The sequence below is a fragment of the Lepisma saccharinum genome, chromosome 13 (genome assembly GCF_977018435.1).
Source record: "Lepisma saccharinum chromosome 13, izLepSacc3.1, whole genome shotgun sequence".
NCBI lineage: Eukaryota > Metazoa > Arthropoda > Insecta > Zygentoma > Lepismatidae > Lepisma > Lepisma saccharinum.
This window is the reverse complement of record NC_139241.1, coordinates 14,100,301-14,125,341: the sequence shown is the minus strand read 5'-3', so window position 1 is coordinate 14,125,341 and position 25,041 is coordinate 14,100,301. Positions and strand designations below refer to the sequence as shown.

Genomic DNA, 25,041 nt, shown 5'->3' with positions numbered 1-25,041 from the left:
TGTGGGCGAAGATACCATAGAAATGTCCCTTTTCCAAAAAAAAATCCCTCGATTTACGATGATGTGTGGGCTGCGTCCACTCCGCCACACGATCTCGAATGCAATGGGATTGCAACACTGCGTGAACACAGCACTGGTGGTGCTCGCATAGCCCATAATACTGCAAGCTATAGGAGGCAATCCTTCTCTTTCCTAGCGTCCTGCAAACAGCGGCATCTGAGCGCACTGCCACTTGTGCGAAACGAACGAACCTCAGTCTGCAGTCGCTCGTAACATGAAGATATGGTCGCCGATTGGGCGTGGGAACGTTTGATGTTTTGAAGGAGATAGTATTAAGTGAATAAGTATAATTAAAATTAATTGCATTGCAGATTTATTTGGGTGTGCACGTGCGAATGTGCGAATAGGCAGAAGCCGCTACTGGTTCCAGCCTCCATGACCGATTCAATTATTGTTTCACGAGACATTACAGAACCCTAGCTAGAAATTCTTAAGCTCTGGGCGATAATATAATACGGTTCCTCTTTCAAAGAACTCACCCCCACCGCCCCGTTTTCTTGGGGGTAAATATAATTATTTTAGTCCCATAACAATAATTACGTGGATATTATCTTCAGTGCAAATTTAACTTGTTAAAGAAAAATTTTCCTGACAAGAAGTTAGAAATGCAGATTCGATATATTTTTGTTCCAAATGGTGCACCTGCTTTAAATTAAGCAGTATACCAACACTAAGCATTAATTTGAAGAAGTGATGTTATTAATGAATATCAAGAATATCGCTTATGTCTTGTGATGCAGCTATAGTATAAAGCTTCACATTCACCTCAGCAAAGCGCCAAACATGCATTCCCGCAACACATTATTGAGAGCGAAGCGAGCAACAACATTTTTACATTCATTTCTTTGCAGGCTTTCAAGAATATTAATTTAACGGGGTGTCAATACTTTCTTAGGATCCCGAGATATTTAGTCTGTTCCAGCTTCTCTTTTGGCACTTTCGGGGTCGAAAACGTGTGGATACCATATCGCTAAATACAGTCTCCGAAATTTAATGTTCTAACTCTCTCTCCTCTACAGAAATACATTGACAATCTTAAGATTTAACACTTTATCAAGAGCTTCCTATCTACCCCTTTAAATTTAATACTCAATCCTACCACCAAAATTTCCATGCGAATTTTGATATTGAAGAGTGGATATTGCCTTATACAAAAAATTAATTCTGTTTCCACACCATTATTTCCGGAACAATCTAAGACAATAGTAATACACAAGGATTGGATACCCCCTCAATTTAATGCTCAATCCCCCTCTAGCTAAAATATCCGCCATAATCTAAGACCTAGAGTTGGATACTTTTCCCACACCGTTTAATTCACAATCCCCCCAGAAATATGTAAGAGTTCGATGATCCTTCCCCCACCCCTTCGATGATACCCTTAAATACTTTCTTTATTCATCTAATGGATTAAATATGGGGTATTTAAGGTGTAAAATGCCACCCCCCCTTTGTGTGGGCACCCCTGGGTGCAAGAGTCGACGAACTCAGGACAGCGACTGGACGAGAATGCGCACAAATACCGACTTTAAAGATTCTTCATTTGAAGGATTCCATTGCTTCAGTGCCTTGACCAAAACGGTCATCAGTTTGCAAACAGGCGTTGATAAAAAAGAAAGTTATTCGTATATGTAGATTATTTCAAATTTTGAAAATGAACTGTCTCTTAATAAACACTGACGCTATAATCATTCAAAGTTTGTATACATTTTATTGGGACACCATGAATATACATTCAGAAGTGTCTCCTCTGATAACCAAAACTTAATTGTATTCTGGTCGAAAACAAACTCGTCACCGTCAACTAATACAAGCTCTCTTACAGAACTGAATTGTGATTCTGAATAAAGTTAACATTCAATTCCCACATACAACACCGACATATTCGATGAGTAATGTGGAAGGTGTACTAAGGTTGAGTAATGTTCAAGATTGCTCCGTTCTATTGGCTATACTTTTATTTTTCAACCACGAACACGATTGTATTGGACAATTTATTGCCCTAGGTGTTATTCTGTGCTTTTTATGTTCACATTGTTCAATTGTTTCGTTCATCCCAGCATACGTACAAGGGATTGGGGAACATTACAATAAATCCATGGAGAAAAACAGCTTAAAAGTTGTTAAGTCCAAAACAAAAGAACGAAAGAATAAGGAACATCACCGCCATCTGGCGATAAGGTGTTTATTTGCAAGACCATCGCGCGGTTATCGGTCGAACACTTCACTACCAGCGCCATCTCTCCGGGGGAAGGAAACATGACTTAAGTCTCGCCTGGATTGGTCGTTGATCTTCATTTCACGAAGGTGGCAACAGGTCTGCGTTAGATAGCCCTTTCCACCACGTCACGAAGGGCATCTCGACGTCACGTGCAACGGGGGGGGGGGGGGAAGAATCGCGTCGCTGTCATGCAATGAAACTTTTATAAGGGCAGTGAGTTTTTGCAGTGAACCAGTGGTGGAATGACGACCCTGTCTCCAGGGGGCGGTTCACCCATAATTGCTCCTCTTAACAGTATTATAAACATGGAATAATCATTGAAGCTTTCATGGCGGTGAGTGATGAAAAGATTTTCTCTGGATATCAACCAGGTGATTTCCGGATAGCATTCCGTCGCAATCGAACAATGTTGGTCGCACTGCATCTTGGGACAACAATCCTGCGTAAAGAAGCGAATAGAGGCACTACTGAGTGACGTGAGTGTACACCCAACGCCGAAAGAAATAGTAGACGAATTGACCATCGTTCCGTTTGTTTTCCACAATGTGACAATCATAAGACGCGAGAAAAAAATTAGAAGGGAGGCAAGGGTAGGGGATTGCACAAAAATTCTCAAAATTCGACAGTTCACATAGAACATTGTACATGGTAATAATGGTAGCATTATATGTTGATTTTCAATATTTTCCTAAAAGAACGGGGAGACATGGCCCACCTTGACCCCTTTTAACATCTTCACTTACCTTTATGAGACTGGCGGCGACGCTCGAGCACGGCGATACCACGGTTTTGAGGCAGCGATCGTGTACAACGAAGTTGCACACTGCAAGAAAAGAGACAAGAAAAACGTTAAATAGTAAGTATGCATAATTATAATAATAATAATGTCAGCATGAATATGGCAAACATTGACAATATACAATTTGTCTGTATATACAGGGTGTCCCTAAATATACCTAACCAGAAAAAGGATATACAATTGAGTAATTAAGAAGTATAGACATAGAATTCAGTGTGCGTTTTAATCTGTATTCATAATTGACTTGGTTTTAAATCCAATCAATGCACAGAGAGGCTAATTGGAACTGGACCTGTTTAAAGTGGTATCCGAACCACTATGTGCCTCCACCGGGTATCGAACCCAAGACCTCTTGATTACAAGGCGACGACGTGACCACTATGTCATCGAAGAGGCCTTTTTTGTATTCGAAGGAATTTCCATAACAGCAGTGCTGCTTTCAAATGTCTGCAGAAATATATACTAGCGCCAATATATGAAACCTCGGAAAATGTACCAACAACAGGCTTCCCCTTGACTTAAACTAGCGACGTGGGCGTAACTTGGGGATTAATTTTGCGGGGGAAGAATTAAACTTGGGCCTAATTTTGAGGGTAAGATTCAAACTGGGCCTAATTTTGAAATAGTAAAATCAAACTGGGCCTAATTTTGAGGGGACAGAATTAAACTAGGCCTAATATTGAGGAGTAGAATCAAACTCGGGCGTAATTTTGAGGGGGTAGAATCAAACTGGGCCTAATTTTGAGGGAATAGAATCAAACTGGGCCTAATTTTGAGGGAATAGAATCAAACTGGCCTACATTTGAGGGGGTGGAATTAAACTGGGCCTAATTTTGAGGGGGTGGAATCAAACTGGGCAAAATTTTGAGGGGGTGGAATCAAACTGGGCCTAATTTTGAGGGGGTGGAATCAAACTGGCCTACTTTTGAGGGGGTGGAATTAAACTGGGCCTAATTTTGAGAGGGTGGAATCAAACTGGGCAAAATTTTGAGGGGGTGGAATCAAACTGGGCCTAATTTTGAGGGGGTGGAATCAAACTGGGCAAAATTTTGAGAGGGTGGAATCAAACTGGGCCTAATTTTGAGGGGGTTGAATTTAACTTGGGCCTAATTTTGAAGGGGTAAAATCAAATTTTGGCCTAATTTTGAGGGGGCAGAATTAAACGTGGGCCTAATTTTGAAGGGGTAAAATCAAACTGGGCCTAATTTTGAGGGTGCAGAATTAAACGGCCTAATTTTGAGTGGGTAGAAATAAACTGGGCCTAATTTGGAGGGGTAGAATTAAACTTGGGCCTACTTTTGAGGGGAAAGTATCAAACCTGAGGCTTAACTTTGAGGAAAGAGATTCGAAAAGTTTTCCATCCCATAAAAACAGCGTCCACGATTACGTGCTGAATAACTGTGACGTTTGCGAAATCACAAATAGTATTACTGTTTATTACTTTGCTTCTCAGGTTCCTTAACTTGTAAATTTTAATAAACAAACCTCAAAATTTTGTGGGAGCATGTGCCCCACTTGCCCCCGCCTAGTTACGCATATGACTAGCGACACTGCTATTGTTCTATTTGAAATTCTATAAATAAAAAACGGATGGTCCGATCGTGGTGAATTTTAGTATGGTGGAGGTAGAAAGGTTTTAAACATAATTCTTAATTTTCAGATTTTGAAATTTTGTCAAAAAACAGTTATTTTCAATTTTGCGAAACAACTTTTTCTTGGTATTGGTTAGTCGTACAGATACAATATTGGTCTTGTTTTGAAGCTCTTTTCATCTGTTGTTAAAATCCATTTTCGTTGTCAGTTCACATTACGAACCCTATTTTATACAGATTTTTATTCAGCGGGGTAAAGCCAAACGCGGAACATGGCAACACCGCAGACAGCCATGTCCGTTGAACCATGGAAAATTCGTGCTCCCCCAGCGAGACAATGCGTGCGGTGTTGCCGTGTTCCACGTACATCTTTAATGTGTTGAATAAAAATATGTATAGAATCGGTTCCGTAATGTGAACTGACAACGATAATTGATTTTAACAACAGATGCAAAGAGCTTCAAAACAAGACAAATATTGTATTTGTACGACTAACCAATACCAAGAAAACGTCGTTTCGCAAAATTGAAAATAACGGTTTTTTGACAAATTTTCAAAATCTGAAAATTAAGAATTGTGTTTAAAACCTTTGTGCCTGCACTATACTAAAATTTCATCTCGATCGGACCATTCGTTTTTTATTAATAGAATTTCAAAATGAGCGACCGCTTGCAAAATCCGAAAAAAGTGGCGTTTCTCTGTTCTCACGATGATAAGAAATTAGAAGACATGCTCGAAATAAAATTTGGTTGGCATAGATTAACGCAGAATTGAATAAGCTAAATTTTGATGTAACTCGTTTTTATGTAGGTCTACTGGTTAATTTTTAACTTTAGTCCAAACTCGAGTATCTATAATTTTTAATCCGACAGTAGAGCCACTGCTTCTATTCCAGAATTTCAAATGCGGTGGTTCATCTATATCACTGTTGGTTGCAGTCGTTAATGTTTTGAGTTCGTGTTTAAGTCCACTTTATGCACAGTAAGGCTAATCGAACTGGACCTACAGTTTAAAGTGGAATCCGAACCACTATGTGCCTCCATCGGGTATCGAACACGGGACCCCTTGATTACAAGGCGACGACGCAGTCGTTAATGTATAATGTTAATGTATAAGCCCCCCCCCCCCCCCCGTCATTCTCAGCCGGTCGATGAAACTTCTCCACAATAACTACAGAATGTCAGCTTCTTGACTTCAGAAAGAAAAAATTACCACCAAATTCTAACAATCAACGAGTCCAGTGTTAAAGTTTCGTTACATTCAGTGTACTTGTTGCGGCATAATCTCTATTTTTATTTTGGTAGACATATTTTGGGACACCCTGTACATTTCTTTAACTTTCAAACATAGCAATTAACATATGTTATGTTATTTGGAACTGGATCGGAGCAAATACTGATAAATACGTATAATAGCATTTCTTAAAGTCAATCAATAACCAGCAATAGTACACAATAAAGTTGAACACCAACCCTTTCACAGGATATCAAAGCAACATTTTTTTGTATTAAAGGCCTATTTTTCCCTCTTGAGGCCTCGTTTCGACATTTCAAGCCTGAAAGGAAAAAAAACTACAACTTTAACCCAACCTGTATGCAACTACGCAGCACAGATTCACTGCTGACACTGGCAGATGTTTGTCATGCAACAACGTACTAAAGCAATTGAGAGATCCTTAGCCTCTTAGCAGCAGAGCATTGCAAACTAGAAAATAGGCAACCCCTTGACCGGTCCTCCCTAAATCACATATAAGATTATACATGGAGAAAAAAGAATATGTAATATGCAATTAAGCTTTTTATTAATTTGGCGGCCTGAATTTGTACGCCAACCCCACTCACTGGTAAATACACCAAATGAAAATGACTTCTTAGAGATATTTGAAAGCAAGTTAACGCATATGCAGGAAAATCATAGCATCAGAAAAATATATAACTTCTTTCATTACGAAAGGCACAGTGAACAGAAATAAACGCAAATGATTTAGCACCTTTCTGCATTTCATTATTAATACATTGCTTCTAACGCACCGTAGAAAATTGCATGAAAACTGAGTGCATAGTTGTGCATCCACTTCTGCTTCCTACAAATCCAGATACTAACATTTGACGTCATTTCTCTTCAACCAACGGCCGTTCGGACCTGATGATTCCACATTTATGTATGCCACTGCGACACACACACTTGCAACTAGGGGTGTGCGGGATCCAGAAAAGTCGGGACCGAGATCGGGAAAAAAAAATTTCCGTTCCGATCCCGACTTCGGTAATTGAATTCCCGACTTTACGGGATCCCGAGCAGTCGGGAAATACCAAACGGTCATTTTAAAAAATCGTTAATCCTCGACGTTTTCTGCATTGTAAATGTCTGGGACATATCGGAAATTGTTAGTTTTTGTACCAGAAATGCAAAAACAATCTTAAAGTGAAAATAACGTGTAGAATTCGAGATTTCCAGAGCAAAAAATGCTGTCACGCACACCCCTACTTGCAACCGCGTAGGTGTACAAGTGTTGCCAAGTACGATGCGGAAAACTAGAGAATCCCGAAATCCCCAATCACAGCACGGAGCGGAGGCACGAACAGAGCAACCTAACCGTGTCTACCTTTTGTACAGCGTCCTCAGATCGCGCCTACAGCAGATAGTGAAGTGTACGAAGCAATAACGAACTAATAATTTGATTCCCCTTCCAGCTAACCCAATGTAAGAAGCGGAAAACCACTTACACGAGGTTCTGCCCCGGCATTAATAAACATAGCGAAAATTTGCATCGTATGGGCTCAGAAGCTATCAACTTAAGGTGAATATTGACATATGACATATTACAACCTAAAGTACGACAGAAGCACGTTTGAACCTGCTTTGATCACTCATGAGTTTCCGCCTACACCTCGTATTAACCATAAAAAAAAAACCTTTGCAGATATTTTATTTTTAAACAGATGGGAAACAGAAAAATAAAAAGCTCATTTTAAACGATACTCTCAGGTTCTGAATACAATCTGTCTTCTACGAGTGTTCAGAAAGTTATTTCTTAAAAGTAACGGAGTTACAGTTCAATTGCCTGGTTCAAAAAATAACTGTTATAGTTACTCATTTTAAAACGAAATTAAGTTACTTTTGCTTGGAATTTTCTTGCAAACAAGTTACACGCAATGAATGACCATTAACTGTAATGGAATAAATACATGAAGACTTACAAGTGTTTTATACAATATAAGTCTTCACATACAGGTATTTATATTATGGTCCGTATTGCTGCTAAAACCATTTTTTGTCTTCTTCTTCTTCTAAGAGGACCAAACCCAACAAGCCTAACCTAACCACCACAGATTATTTACTACTCCAAAAAGTTTGAATGCTTTAAACCTTTGTAGCAGCAATCACTACCTTAAATATCACTAGAGCCCGGAAGTTTAGATATTGCCTTTCGGTTAACATTTCCTTGTGCATGATTGACTGCTGAAAACCTGTTGCAGAACACCTGCACAATTACGTCATCACGTCCAGCATCCATGTCAGGAGGTTATTGACAAGAAACAGACAGCACTAATGCCCAAGGGCCTTTGCATGGATTCCAAAATCAAGTTCTCTATCTTTAGTTTAGTTCTGCACTTTGGAGGGAAAGGATTTGTAGTTGTCATCATGCCGAAATTTAGTGTGCCATTAAGTGGTAAGTTACATGGTTACGTGCGTGAATTTGGTGAAAGCACATTTTCGACAGACGGTACTATTCTTCTCTGCAAGATATGTGAAGAAACAACCAACCATGAGAAAAAATACTTTATATCTCAGCACGTGTCAACAGCCAAGCATAAATCTGCAGCTGCTAAAATGATCGGACAGAAGAAGATATCCCTAACTTCAACAGTGGGCACTTCATCCAACAAGCAATCTCAGTTTTCTCTTGAATTGTGCAAAGCTTTCATGGAAGCAGGAACACCTTTCTGGAAAGTGGAAAACAAGTCGCTGAGGAAATTCCTGGAGAAATACGCTAAAGAAACGGTGCCGTCGAAATCTACGCTGCGGAAAACATATTTAAGCGTCTGCTACGAAGAAGCTCTGCAAAGAATTCGTGCTGAAGTTGGTGAAAAGAAGAACTGGATTTCAATAGACGAAAGTACTGACGGTATGGGACGCTACATAGCCAACGTCATCATAGTAACTATGGAACCAACATACGGAGAATCCTCGTCATTTCTTCTCACGTCAGAACAACTAGAGAGAGCCAATGGTTCGTCAATAGCTCAGTTATTCTCAAATTCCCTACTTCTGCTCTGGCCACATGGTGTACATCATGATGACGTGTTACTTTTTATTAGTGATTCAGCTCCCTATATGAAGAAGGCTGCCATAGCATTGAAAATTCTCTTCCCGAACATGCTTCATATCACATGTGTAGCCCACGCAGTGCACAGAATCGCCGAAGAAGTTAGAGTGTTGCATCCAGAAGTGGACAGGTTGATTTCAAACACAAAAAAATATTTATGAAGTCTCCATCTCGAACCCGAAAATTTCAGGAAGTTGCGCCTGAGCTTAGTTTACCTTCCCAACCAGTCTTGACGAGATGGAGAACCTGGATATCAGCAGCTATATATTATGCTAACAACCTTCAAAAAATCAGTGAGGTGATCGATGCTCTTCCAGAAAATGAAGCGGCTTCAATTCGTGAAGTGGAAAAAAAACAACTCTTGTGCTATTCAGAACTGAAGAATGAACTGTCGTTTATTTTTGCACATTATGGTGCATTGCCAGAGACATCCATGAAAATCTTCGAGGAATCTATGCAGCAGATGATGGACGTGCCAAGAGAAAAGGGGTCAGCTGTTGCGGAAAAGTGCAAACGGGTAGTGAGTGCAAATGAGGACTTGAAACAATTGAAAACAATTTGTGATATTCTAAAAGGTGAAAATGCTGTTACCGAAATGAGTCCAGCTACATTAGTTTATTTTATGTATGCTCCAATAACTTCTGTCGAAGTAGAAAGATCATTTTCTATTATGAAAAACATTCTCTCTGACAGACGACTATCAATGAATGTTGAGAACTTACAAAAACACCTTGTAGTTATGTGCAATCAAGACGGAGAAAATTGAAATGCTCTTCCCAATGTAGATTTTAACATTTTGCCAGAATTTTTTTTTAAAAAAAGTGACTTCCAAATCTGCCTTTTTTTCATTTTCAGTGCCTATTTTCCACATAATAAATGCCTTTTTGCCTGCCTATTTTAACGAAAATAAATGCCTGAACTTCCGGGCTCTAATCATCACATTGATTAATAATTTAAGTGTTGTAAACTATTGATAACGTTCCTTCTATTGGAAAAAGTAACTCTGTTCCAGTTACAGCTTCTTACTTATAAAAGTAGCTAGTTACAGTTAGTATTCTTGAAAAAGTAACCAACCTTTGCTTCCAAACAATGACTCCTTTTTACTTATAACCAACCATTCGCCACGTGCTGGAAAAAGGCAGTTAATGTAAACGAAACCATGTGACTCGTGTTCCTTTCCTAAGTGTTAGTTCTGGTAAAATAGGTATATTGGTAGTAGCTGTACAGCGCAACTTCAACGGTTGAGTGATATAGATCATATGCACTACGCGAAAGATTACTGAACAGCTGACATTGAAACAACCAATAGGATTTATCAGATGTACGTGTATTTGTTTACATTCGTTTCGTTCTTACAGAGAACAGAGATTACAGCTGTGAATTTGCTCGTTTTGCTTACTTTATTCGTGTGTACACGAATATAGGCTATTTCATTAATAATAATAATAATAATAATAATAATAATAATCCAATTTAGAGCCTCGGGAGTTAGAGTTTAGTTTCTGCTAAAGTTCACTGGACTTACAGTTTAAAGTGGGATCCGAACCACTATGTGCCTCTACGAGGTATCGAACACGGGACACCTTGATTAGGAGTACGGAATTGTGGTTTATAGTGCTTACAATTGCCTATTTTGAGTGGTACATGCCTATTTCTGGAATCAATATCTAGTTTCACTTTTTCCTTTTTTCTGGATTGCGTACCAATCTTGCACGTGTTGTGGGGGATTCTCCTGATGTCCATGGTGTGGCATTGGAAGGAAGAAACTCATTGCGACCTCATGGCCAGCGCTTAGAGTGGAAAATGTTAGCTGGGGGATGTTTACTCGAGCCTTGGGGTTAGCTTGGGGGATGCTTCCATGGTTTAACATGGTGACAATGAGATAGCCGGGGGGATGCCATCCCTCCGTATTCCCCTCACTTCGAGCTCTGCTCACGGCACGGCACAGCACAGCACAGCACAGTTTGTCCCAAGCGGCACGGCTCGGCACGACACAGCACAGCACAGCTCGCCACAAACAGTACGACTCGGCTATGCACGGCACGGCACGACACGATACAGTACAGCACAGCTCGACACAAACAGTATGGCTCGGCTAGGCACAGCACGGCATGGCACGACACAGCACAGCTCGCCACAGACAGTACGGCTCGGCTAGGCACGGCACGACAAAGCACAGCACAGCTCGCCACAAACAGTACGGCTCGGCTAGGCACGACACGGCACAGCACAGCTCGACACAAACAGTACGGCTCGGCTAGGCACAGCACACACGAGTATTGGCAAACTGATTTTAAAACAAATCAAACTTGAACTAACCAATGAATGCTTGATTCAAATCTGTTCAGTTCGGTTCAGTTAGTTTAGTTAGGGAATACACTTTCCCCAACCAGGAAGGATGGGTGTGGGGGTATTCATGGCAACAAAATATTCTCGCTTCTGGTGCGGAAATTTCTAGCCACGACTCTGTATAATATTAGACTCAGTCAATAAATAACGAGGCAGAGGATATTACACCAAAACTATGGTAGTTAGAAATGGGTCGACGGGCCCGAAATGGAGGTACAGGTGTGACGAAACTGATTCGCACGCGTCTCCCCGCTAGATGGCGTTACGTGTCTGGCAAGGTATGCGCAAAGGCTGCTAACCGAGTATCGGCCGTGTCCAGTCATTCCGTGTTTGAATGCGACGCGTAATGGAGGCATCCAAAGAGGAGCAGCGGGGTATTGTGCGCTTCTTGGCAGCGGAAGGTGTTGGGGGTCGTGAAATCCATCGACGAATGGAAAGGATACATGGGGGCACTGTATGTCCCGGGCAAGAGTGCAGGAGTGGAACAAATGCTTTCGCGAAGGACGCATGTCGCTCGGGGACGACACGCGGAGTGGAGCACTAGACACGACAACGCTAAACCACACACAGCCAACGCAACAAATGAATGTCTGAAAAAATTCAAGTGGCAAGTCCTGAGCCACCTCCCTATAGTCCAGATCTGTCCATTTGACTTCTACATCTTTGGTAAGCTCAAAATAGTATTGCGGGGACAACGGTTTCAATCGGACGATGACGTCAAGATGTGAAATTGGTTCGAACAGCAGCCAAAGGAGTTCTACGAGCATGCCATTTTGCGACTGGTGTCACAATGGGATAAATGCCTAAACAGTGGCGGACAATAATTCTGAGGTTCATTACGAAAATATCCTCTGCCTCGTTATTTATTGACTGAACCTCATACTGAGCAGAAAATTGCTACCTAACTCTCACACATTTTGAATTCCATTACGGTTTTCTGGCTATCTGTTACTATTGCTGTCAAGCAGCCTCCCGATTGTCCTCACGATTCTAGGTCGAAACAGAAATTTTGGAGCTCCCTCCAGGAACCACTGGTACCAAAGGCGATAAGATCAATTGCTTATTAATTATTATAATTTCATTGTCCCTAATTAGGACAACGATTACACACTCTTGCAAATTAATGTTTGCGAGTACCGAGTAACCATAAACATTTTCGTTAATGGTGATATGAATTTTATTTCCTTCGGGCTACGAACATACAGGGTGACCAGAAATATAGTTGCCTTACTCAGAGCCCTGTGGAGCCCGTTCGAACAACTAATTGAGGTGAAACATGGTATAGAGGCTATGAAGACCCTAGGGAAGAGAATGCTGACAAAAAATTTAGTTCAATTTTTTACCACCAGGTGAAAATCTGGCCCATAGAATTACATCTCCCCTACTGAAATCTGTCTGGAGCTTGGTGGAAGCAACGGATTGTGGTGAAACGTGGTATAGAGGCTATGGAGACCATGGGGAAGCGAATGCTGAAGGGGAAAAAAGTAGTTCAAATTTTCAACACCAGGTTGAAATGTGGCGCTGAAGTAACAACAACCAGTACTTGGGCTTTATGACCGTACAGCAGTATTCAATATGCATCCTGCCAATGTGAATGACCCTTCGGAAGCGAAAGACAGTGTGATCAATGGCCGCACGAAGAGTTTCCCAGGATGCAGCTCACTGTGCACCGGATTTCAGGATCATCTGTCAAGACTGATTGCTCTGGAATGCCGCCACATCTAACGAGTCCCTCGAAACCCCCCCCCCCCCACCCATTTTCCCACCTGGAAATTTGCATCGTTCATTTCAAGTCACAAAAAACAGAAAGTTTATTAATTTTTATTGTTAATAACAGAAATTAACTTAGTATTCGAACAGAAACACAAAAGTAAAAAGTGCATTAGATAAAAAAATAGAGTGTAAAATAGACGAACCATGTTATATTTTCGTATTCAAAAATATCTTTATTTGTAAACCAAGGCAGTGTCCGAAAGGTGGAGGACCGTACTTGAAGCGAACATCCTCCGGGAACGGTCCCGCAGTTTGGTCTCGAAGATGTGGACTGGAAGTGAAAGTCTTTAGAATTGTAGTTCGACTGCAGAGCCAAATACGATCAGTAGATAAAACAAAGAACACATTGTTTTTTTTCCGCGTTATAAACACTTGTCTTTCATCATAGAAATCACGTAGTGTTTTCAAAAGTCCTTTATACTTACATTTACCCACATTACAACTACAACCAACATCTGGTTGACTTTCGACTTCCACGATTTCAAACAAATCAACAAGTCCACGAGTCAAGTATTCATGTCTGAATTCTCGAGTCCTGAGGATTTGCTTCAAACTTTCGGACTGCACTAGGTGACGTCACTTCCGACAAAACCGTACTTCAAACCTGCTTTTTGGACCTTTCGGACACAGCCCGAGATGAGTCTGAGGCAGTGTCAGGATTGGCAAGCGCTACGTCCCATCCTCTCCTGTTGCTATTGTGTGCCGTCGAAGTCACGTCTCTATCTACCTTGGTCACGTCCAAGTCGTCCGAATCTACATGCCCCCTTGCAGTACGGTTGTCACTTTTCCCGCCAGGTGTCAGCCCGAACGTCACTCACCGCGCCCTGGGGCTCACAGTGCAGAAGCAGAAGGCAGACGCCAACCAAAGATCACAATGATTTCCACCTATTTACTACTCATATTAAAAATGTGGCATATGATTTCTTCTTTTACAATTTTTCTACATTCGGTGTTATCGATAAAATCTCCAAGAATCACTACATTTTACATTGTCTATCCAGTAAAAGTTGTCTCCGCAAAGCGGACGTGGCAATATGGCTGCCAAACGCAGGGTCATAGCGAGTTGAAGCGTGCATCTGTCGCGCCTTCCACCTCTTCCATCAGACTCCACGTCTGCCGCCAATTCGGACAACGGAGGTAGACTGAGTCCCCGGATGGAACGGTGCTGTAGGCGACATCTGCTGCCGTTTCGGACGCGGCCTGAAAGCTTTTAGTACGAGATATCTTTGCTTCCGTCTCTCACGAACTTCATACCCAAGGTGGCAGTATGGAATGCATTCATGGGCTTTGCTTACGCAGATCAGGCTTAGTGCCAATCAAATTATGCAAACAGAATGACTCAAATCCACACTGAAACAAAAAATAATAAACCAAGAAAGAGGATAATACATTAAAGCAAATACGCACCGAATCAAACACATGATCAATCAAATACACAACACAGTGAAGAAACTAAGCAAGCAAAAGCAAAAACAAGAAAACGAAAAACGAACCAACTAAATTAATGAAACAAATAACCAATGAAGCAAAATACAAAACAAAGTAACTAAATTAGTAAAAATAATACACAATGCTACACGAAGCAAGTAAATTATTGAAACAAATAGACAATGTAGCAAGAATGCAATGAAAAATGAAGAACGAAGAGGAAATTAATGAAACAAATTAACAATAATGCCACTTCAAAACAAAGCAAGTAAATGAATGAAACAAAATGCACAACAAAGTAAGTAAATTAGCAAACAAATACACAATGAAGCAAATGCAAAAGGAAGCAAGGAAATTACAAAATACCAATGAAGAAAAATATAAAACGAAGCAATTAAATTAATGAAACAAATACACCATCAAGGAAATATAAAATGAAGCAACTAAATTAAGGAAACAAATACACAATGAAGCAAACATGCAAGGCTGGGCATTGAAGAAAATACTAAACAATGAAACAATCACACAATCGATTCCACAGCATGCCTTCTTTCAAACCGGCCTTGGTCGAACGCGTGCATGCATCTGCCGTGCGTCAGGTGACGCATCTTCTCCAGAGAGTGAGTCAGACGCCTAATTCAGTTACGGCCGCATCCTGGAGCACTTCGGCTCATTTGACAAGCAGGAGGCAGATACTCTCCCACCACAAGCAGGGCCCTACACTTGTATTTCGCTTCCCGGGAATCTATTAAAAGCTGCAATTCATAATGTCTCCAAAAGAAGACGTTCTGGGGGTAATTACACTTGAAATAGTTATGGCAAACCTTATATTTTCAATATCAGTATAATTAATGTGCATACGCCCAGAGTACCTAAAGGTAGACGAGTAGACTCATTAACAAATTAGAGACCAAGTCCTACTACAGATTCCTCCTAAAAAGATTTGGAAGTATTACATATAAATACCTTTATTTCAATATTAAATGCTTTCTGGATAATAATAATCAACATGGTTTTGTTAATGATAAATTAGTGACATCTAATTTAGTATGTTTGACTGATTGTAATTCTCTAACCAGACTTAACCAAGTACATGGATGTTTCTAAAGCATATGATAAAGTAAATCATCAAGCATTAATATGCAAACTTACTAGATATGGTCTTAATAACCAACTCTATAAAGAGTTTGAGGATCACTTTAATGGTCGAACAGTACCAGAAATGCATGAATATAATGGACATAAGTCATTTTTATATAATCTAATAACTCAGTATAATTTTACTAAGAATAACTGAATGTATACATGTCTTGTTTGGATTTTCTGTTCCTTAACATAGGACTTTAACATTGTATTATTATCTTATACTAGCTTTTATGTTTTTATATCTTTCTTGCCATTGCCAAACATCTTGTTTTTTTATTATTTTCTTTTTCTTCATTTACTTTGTGACATTTCATTACGAGCGTATGGGCAAAAGTGCTGTACTTCGGGCTTTTCTGTATACAGCACTACAAAAGTTTGACTCCCTCTTACAAAATTAATGTATTTCTTCATATATTAAATACTATAAATGGGCTCACACTTGTTGCATTATGTTCAATATGCAACTGAATAAACACGCACTGTAAAATTATCTTATTGTTAATTAATAATTAACCTAAGGTTTTTCTTTTAAATAATACTCAGGAAGAATGTGGGCTTCAGTCTCAACTCAAAAGATTCAATTTTAATTCACTGCAGTTTAGAAGGTAAATATCTTCTATCTTTGATTTTTACAGTGTTTATTTTATTTCCATATTTTATGTAATTTATAATCTATTATATTAGTCTCTCCTTATATATGTATTTTTTGTACATGGTGGTAAATATCTGAAATACCGTACTGAGTGTAAAGATAATACGTTGTGCATTGTAATATTTGAAATATTGTATTCATGGAGGCTATTTTTGTACATAATAGTCATAAATGTTATTTCACTCTCTTCAATTAAAATGTATTTTTAATATAACTCGCTTTGTTAACTGTTGTATACACATTTAATTTAGCGTTGACATGTTTTATGTTTATTTACATTTCTGCACAATAATATCTCTTATCAAACTGTAAATTTACAAACTCAAAGCAGAAAATGTAGAACACTGTAATAGGCATTCGCCTGTTGTGTTCAATAAACTAAATAAATAATTTAAAAAAATATTACTCCTATCAGAGCTACTTAAGATTACCGGTATTCATTATAAAGTTAGCCATTGATGTCTAACTGTATCAAGATGAGAGGATTCAAAAAGTCGGGTCAAAAGACATTGGCAAGGTTTGATTAGAGTCTAATCAGGGCTGAGATTCGAATGACCTGAAGGTGTTCCATCGGTTATCAAACCAGGACATCTTGGCTGATATGAAATAACGTTCACAACTTTGCTGTTGTGAACCTGCGCTCTCATAAAATATAGGATTTGTGTGTTTCTTTACATCAACACCTATCTCATTCGTTGAGATCAACCAGAGGAGGAAAATATACTAAAATATAGAAAATACCAAACGAAGAAATTCATGCCATACAGGATGGCACGAGGTTCTTTTCTTTTGATTGATGTCGTTGATTTGACTTAGCTTTCTGTCACTTTGGCTAATCGCGAAGATGAGGATGAGGGATATGATGCAATTGTTGAAAGGCCACTCGCGGTTTCGAACCCAAGACCCCTGAGGTCGTAGTGCGCTGTGCCAACTACATCGTCACGGAGGTCAGCGCGAGATTGATTCGTGTAATATGTAATTCCTATACTGCTAGATATCTAGTGTGTTGAGTGGTCGACTCACGACTTAGCTGCCAAAGTTTTTAAGTTCGAGTCCCGTGCCTGGGTATGGATCGTGCTTTGTAAGTGATCCTATATGATTTTCAACTCCCCATTCATTATCATAGTACTGGTTCACGCTCAATTATTTCCTCTACTTCAGGTTAGATCAACTCGCTTGCACTTGAGACCAGCGAGCGCTCCCGTGCGGTGCGAGCTCACCGCCTGCACACTGAACGAACCTGGCGTGACCGACTAAGTCTCTTACCTCACTCTCTCGCTTCTTAAAACTCTCCAGCGCTCTGCGGTTCACACATGTATGCGAGAGAGCTCTTCCACAAATGCGACGGGTTGCCCAGTCTTGTTCTATGGTCTTCGCTTAGTTTCTTTCTCCAACAGTGAATTGTATAGTTGATATCGCGTTGTTTCGACTAATGTCCTCGCTTCCGAACGTTCTGGATGCTAATCCCTTTCAGGGAGGATGACAAGTTTGAAACTAATAGACATGCCAGTCAGACACTTGAATAACTCTACTGCCTTTTACCATTTCATCGCCGTATCCACAGTGGCGTAGCCAGAATTTTTTCTTGGGGTGGGCTCAAAGGTGGGCTCTCGTTCGGTGGTCATGGCCAGGGGAATATTTCAAGGTGGAGCGACGTTCATGAACGTTGTGCTGTAATGCAGCATTCTTGTTCATGGCTCAAATTCAGACTTATAATGCAATTATTACAAATATTTTGTATGCAATTTTTATTAATGTTCAAAATTCGAAATAATTTCCTGTATTTTGTAAAAAGAAAGCGAAATAAGCTTTCATCGCTTAAAGAAAAGCTTCTTTATGCTTTTACAAGACAAACGAAGCTTGTAAAATGGAAAAAATATATTCAACCGATAACATTAAAAAAGAAAAGGATTTAATTTAACAAAACTCATTTAGTCACATTTACTGGAATACTAAAAATAATTCTGGAATAACCATTTTGAAGAAATTTATTCAATATTTTCTTCCTATTTTCGTAGGCTTACGCATGGTTTTTACATGTGTTAAAAGTTGAATTGGATCATTTTGGCGCACCTAATCATTTTTCGCATGTTAATTAATTAATTAATTTACTGCCCTCAACAGAGGTAAACCTCCAATTACAGACGGCAGAAAAAAAACCAAAAAACCAATACAATTAGGAAATATATAAACATACACATACATCAACCGATAATACAAGTAATCAATTACGTAATCAATAACGAAATTAAACTATCTGGTCCTTTCTCTTGTCTTTCACTATACAAGAATAAAGACTTGTGCAATAATTGCAGATATAAAATACCTATAGATGTATAATTGTAGAATATAATGGAAATAATGGAAAAAATAGTGATAACGAAATGATTACAGTATATTTGTTGTCATAATTCTGATTCAATCATTTTTTTAATATAGTTTGAATGGTAATGATAATCTAAGGCCTGTTTATTCATTGAAAGCCTATTATACAAATCACACATTCTACTTAATGAGCTGCTTTTATATTTCTGGGTTTTAGGAACTTTCGGAATCAGTAAGTTTCGCCCACGTAAATTACTTTTTCTCGTATTGAATTCTAGTTGACTGAGGAAATAACTATTGTCTAATATACCGTTTACTGTTTTATGTAAGTATAAGTGATACAGAATATTCCGCCTGTTACAAAGGCTCTTAATCAAAGGAAACCAACCTAATGGAGAATCTAGTAACGTTCTTCACTTTTGAAGTGAAACCGAGTTATGTTATTCAATTGTTAAGGCCACTTTTTGTGCTTTATACTATAATTATTTGCTAGCTTGTTACTTTGCGTTATCTAAATACGTATAAATTCTATTTGGGTGGGCAGAAGGTTGGGCTGAGACAACTTTAAGGTGAGCTCTAGCCCACCCAGCCAGTGGCGACGCCCCTGCATCCTCATGGATGCGACTACCTTAAGAGTCGTAGAAAAGTGACACAAAATAACCGAAATGCAAGTGCATATGAGGAGTTGAGACTACAAAGGGCCAACTCAACTATGGTATGCTTTGAGCGACACGAGCCACGTTGCTCAAAATCTCAGCTCGGGCAACTTCAACCAGGGAATTATTAGATTCATATGATTAACATGTATATTAATAATAACATTATTTCTTCATTTTTGAACCTCATTTTAAAAACCACAAATGAGTTTCTTACTGTCTTTAAGTGACGTATCCTTACAAGACAAAATTAGAAGTGAAGAAATCCGAAATAAATGCAAGGTCGAAACAATGGTGGAATACTTTCGAAGTGGAATCAACATGTTCTGAGGATGCCAGGCAGCCGTTTGTCTCGAAAATTATTAAATTACATGCCAAAGGAAAAGGAATTTATGAAGACCCTATTGCCGATGGAATGTTCAATTTTTACACAGAACGGGCTTTGGTTATTCAGACCTGCAAGACGAAGAAAACATTAAAATTCTACCGCCATTTCGTCGTCTTAAATCTGCAATTCTACATTCAATAGGGTACCCCCCCCAACACACACACACACACTTAGTTGAGTAAGCATCGCCTGACTAAATCGAACTGATTTTGCTTCTTGTTTAAACTAATTAAAGTTATAAGGGGTGTGGCTCAGCACAATGCCAGAGGTCCCGGGTTCGACTCCCGGCTTGGACGTGGATGTTTGTGATTGTCTGTCCTGAAAAGTCCTGAACTAGAAATTTGAGTAAAAATGATATGAATGAATGAAGTGTGATGGGGGAAGCTTCCAATTAGGGGCTTTCCTTTAATAATAATAATAATAATAATAATAATAATAATAATAATAATTATAATAATAATAAAAAGTTGGTAACACGTCTGGCTATTATGCTAAAGGTACCGGGTTCGATCCCCGGCCGGTTCAAATCCGGGAACTTTGTTGACGTTGGAAGCGGTCCCGGCACCCACCCAGCGTCGAATGACATGGGTACCTGGGGGAAACACTGGGGGGTAAAGGCGGTCAGGGGCGTGATGCTGATCACATTACCCCCACTCACGACCGGATCAAGAAAGTTTAGGGCGTTACCCCCTCACCCCAATACGCCTTCATGGCGTGGTGCTAAGCACAGGGGAACACTTTACCTTTTTTTACCTTAGATATGGCAGCCAACAGTCATCCACAATTCCCATAGTACAACAGCAGCCCAACGAGATTCTGCCGTCTGGACTCACGACCAGTATAATCCTCCGTTTGGTTCGCGTGGATGTCCATTTGTGTTCTATGATTGTCCTTTGACCTTATCATTCATCCCCATCTTCACGATTAGCCAAAAGTGGCCACTTTCTACGTCTCCGGGGTAATCGCATCGAAGTAAAATAAATCAAATCAATCGAGAGCAGTAGAAGTCCATTCAAATTGTGTCCGTAGAATAACAATAGCAACAAAGGGCACTATTTAAGATATACACGGTGTCTCAAAAGTAATAGAGCATTCTGAAATAGGGTTAAGTACACGATAATAGAAGCAAAAAAGTCTCAGTAAACATGGGTCTGCAAACGAGCCGTTTACGAGATAATCGCGATTGTGTGGTTACAAGCCGCCACTGACTTCATTGTTTGTAAACGTCATCCTAGTTGGTTAAAATGCTAATAATGTGTGCGAATGTGTGGGTATAAGCCGTACCACCTCTCGGAAATGTTCTGTTTGCAACGCCACGTCTCGGAAATGTTTTTGTTTTTTTTGTAAAGCACTCGGTGTTTACAAAATGCAATCAATGGCGGCTTGTAACCAGACATTCGCACACATTATTAGCATTTAACCAACTAGGACGACGTTTACAAACAATGAAGTCAGTGGCGGCTTGTAATCACACACTCGCGATTATCTCGAAAACGGCTCGATTGCAGACCCATGTTTACTGAGACTTTTTTGTTTATATTATCGTGTACTTTCACCTGTGTCAGTTTGCGTCATTATTTATGAGACACCCTGTATTATTAAAAAGCCGAAAAACTACAAGATTGATTATAACTCGCAGTTGAAATATGCCCATTCTATCATTAATTGTTGTACTTGTAGAACAATTAACATTTTCACAACTTAAGATTAGCTACGTAAGATACACTACTACTATTAGTGTCGAACAATAAAAAAATAGCTGTCCCAGTACATACTGTATTCTCAGAGATGTGGAAATTTTAGGTCCTCGGTTGGGATTGCATTTATAAACAAACAGCCTCGATGTTCTCAAGTAAAAACTTTTTCCCCGGGGATAAACCGACCTCCGTGGGCAAGTGGTTAGCACAGCGCGCTACAACGCCACGAGTCCTGGGTTCCAATCCCAGCCTGAGCATGCCCCTTTATCAATTTCACCATATCATCACTCATCCTCGTCTTTGCGATTATCCGAAGTAGCAGAGAAGCGACGCAAACCAAACCAAATCAATCAATCAGTGAATTTTACGTGCATAAAATAGTCAATCAGTGAATTTTACGTGCATAAAATAGTCAATCAGTGAATTTTACGGGCATAAAATAGTCAATCAGTGAATTTTACGGGCATAAAATAGTCAATCAGTGAATTTTACGGGCATAAAATAGTCAATCAGTGAATTTTACGGGCATAAAATAGTCAATCAGTGAATTTTACGGGCATAAAATAGAGTAAGTTTTGGAATTCTGGAATATTGATGAGAGGTCCTCTTTTAGCCTTTACGGACCTGACTCGATTCGGTTTACTGTAACAGGTTTACGTGTCCAAACCAGCCGACCTCCGTGGTGGAGTAGGTGGCACAGAACGCACCGAGGCCAGGAGTCCTGGATTCGAATCCCGTCTGGGCATGGGTGTTATTTGTGATTGGCCCTCTCAGGGCCGCTCCAGATAAAATTTTCACCCGAGCGAGGTGGATTTTTAGCCTCCCTAACTTTCCACCCTGGCCCCTCTACTTTACACTCACAATAAAAACCTTGACCGTTTTACATATTTACAGTTCAAAATAAGAAAAAGTATAGCCTTATTTTTAAATACTTTAAGTATTACTGTTACGAGGGTCACTATTTTTATTTTGAGCCTAACAATGAAAAAACAGGAATTTGGCATTGAAAACTGCTTTATTGTTTTTCAAAGTATTCTCCTTTATGGTCAATACACTTTTGCATTCGTTCGAACCATTTGTCAAAGCAGTTTTTCCAATCTTCTTGAGACACCTCCATAATATGGTTTTTGAACGCATCAACGGCGTCTTCCGCCGACGAAAATCGTTGTCCACGCAATTTATTCTTGACTTTCGGGAACAAGAAGAAATCATTGGGTGCGAAATCAGGACTGTAAGGCGGATGACCCATCGATTCGATTTCTTGACTGTTCATAAAGTCGGTTGTTAGACGAGATGTGTGACAGCTGGCATTGTCTTGATGAAGAATGATCCGACGGCGTTTGTTTGTTTTCCGTATTTGACCGAAGACCTCTGGCAAACAAATTGTTGTGTACCATTCAGAGTTGACCGTTCTACGTTCCTCTAAAGGCACAGTTGCCACATGACCAGTTTTCCCGAAAAAACAGGCGACCATTTGTTTCGATGTGCTTCGAGCGCGAACTGCTTTCGTTGGATTGGGTTCATCTTGAAACACCCATACAGTCGACTGCTGTTTACGTTCCGGCTCATATGCATATATCCATGATTCGTCACCTGTTACAATGTTATATACGTCTTTTGAAGCACCACGATTGTATTTATTGAGCATTTGTTTGCACCAATTGACGCGAGCGTCTTTTTGAGTTTTTGTCAAATTATGTGGGATCCAACGAGAACATACCTTTCTCACAGCTAAATGATCATGTAATATTTTATATATGCTGGTGGAACTAATGCCTATGGTTGCCTCAATCTCACAGTATGTCACATGACGATCTTGCAGTATTAGGTTTTGCACAGCATCAATGTTTTCTTGAACAACAACTGATTTTGGACGACCTTCGCGAATCTCGTCGGTGAGCGAATGGCGGCCACGATTAAATTCGTTATACCAGCGTTTCAAAGTGGCAAAGGATGGGGCTTCATCGCCAAATGTGGAAGTAAGTTGATCGATGCACTCTTGTCTTGATAATCCACGTCGAAAATAGTAAAAAATCATCGCACGAAAATGTTCACAACTTAATTCCATTTTATTGTTGTCGCGCAATCTCCAAGGCAACATAAACAACACAAATTAAGCTATTGACAAAACATTTGAAGTACGTTATGGTCAATAATGCCAGACGATTCCGTGCAAACGTCAAATCGCGCCTAACTTCAATCAGTGTTGCCAAGGCTCAAAATATAAATAGTGACCCTCGTAAAGCATACGTTTATTGTGGGTATGCTTTTATTTAATACCTACATGATGATATCAAAATAACTGTAATCTCTTATCTTAAATTGCTACATGATTATTGTATTATGTTATAAACTAACTAACTCTCTAGCCTCCTTAAACCCGAAGGTTCATGGCTGCAGCAACACAGGCCTTCCATCTGTCCCTATCGTGAACAAGATCTATATACTCTTTTCCATCCCTACCGATTTCCTTTAGGTCCATCTCAACGTTGTCCCTCCATCTTCGTCTTGGCCTTCCTACAGGTATCTTACCATCAGGTTTCCCAACAAGAATCCTGTAAACTCCTCTTTCCTCTCCCATTCGTGCCACATGACCTGCCCACCTAAGTCTTTTTGATTTAATCATTCTAATAATATCTGGACATGAATACAAATTATAAAAAAGGTAAAGGTAAAAGTGTTCCCCTGTGCATAGCACCACGCCATGAAGGCGTATAGGGGGTGTGGGGGTAACGCCCCACACTTTCTTGATCCGGTCGTGAGTGGGGGTGATATGATCAGCATCACGCCCCTGACCGCCTTTACCCCCCAGGGTTTCCCCCAGGTACCCATGTTATTCGACGCTGGGCGGGCGCCGGAGCCGCTTTCACCGTTAGAAAAGTTCCCAGATTTGAACCGGCCGGGGATCGAACCCGGGACCTTGAGCATGGTAGTCAGATGCGTTACCGACTGAGCCACCAGTTCTAAATTATGTAACCATCTCCACTCACCTATCTCCTCATCCCTTTTAGGTCAATGTAAGGGACCAAGTTTTGTTGTATTATGTTATGCAGCAGTAAATTCAAAAATTTCCTCGTTGAGTACATGTTTATGCGTGCCTAACAATTGACTGTAGGCCTGAAATTGTTGAATGATGAGAACCACTTCTGTTTTTCCTTCCATTATCTATATCCATTCATATACATCGCCTTCATATTTTCTACATCTTTGTCATATTTCTACTTTCACTAAATGGATACTTATCCTACAAGAATTTATTGTTCTAGTTTCACCTTGTCTGCCATCTCGTGTGATTGCTTTCAATACGAAATACCTGCTTTGTAGCAACTCTTCTTAAAACAGGTAGTCACGTTTATATAATCAAAATTAAGGTTTTGGCGCTACTGAAGAACACAGCAGTTTGGCGCCCCGGTCACCCTACCCTTCAGCCGCCCCTGGCCCCTTCATCAATCTCATCATATCATCATTCATTCTTTTCGCGATTGGGGTGCAAGCGGCGATCCTTTGTGCTGACGTCAACCTCTCTTCCACATAGTACACCCTGGACTGCATTTTGCAGACTAACGACGCTCTGGCGTCTGGAAACGCAGTCAGTGGCTCGTGTTGTGTCGTCCCTATGTGTTTG

At 40.0% G+C, this 25,041-nt stretch overlaps 1 protein-coding gene across 3 annotated transcripts in view; it reads right to left on the bottom strand.

Annotated features, from left to right (window-relative positions):
* Positions 1-25,041, bottom strand: part of LOC145997184 (diacylglycerol kinase theta) — a 262,475-nt gene that overhangs the window by 177,634 nt on the left and 59,800 nt on the right. For all 3 annotated transcript variants that reach the window (XM_083133895.1, XM_083133897.1, XM_083133896.1), the window contains exon 2: positions 3,025-3,104. In XM_083133895.1, coding sequence (XP_082990021.1) covers positions 3,025-3,104 — 80 coding nt within the window. The remainder of the gene's footprint in view (positions 1-3,024; positions 3,105-25,041) is intronic.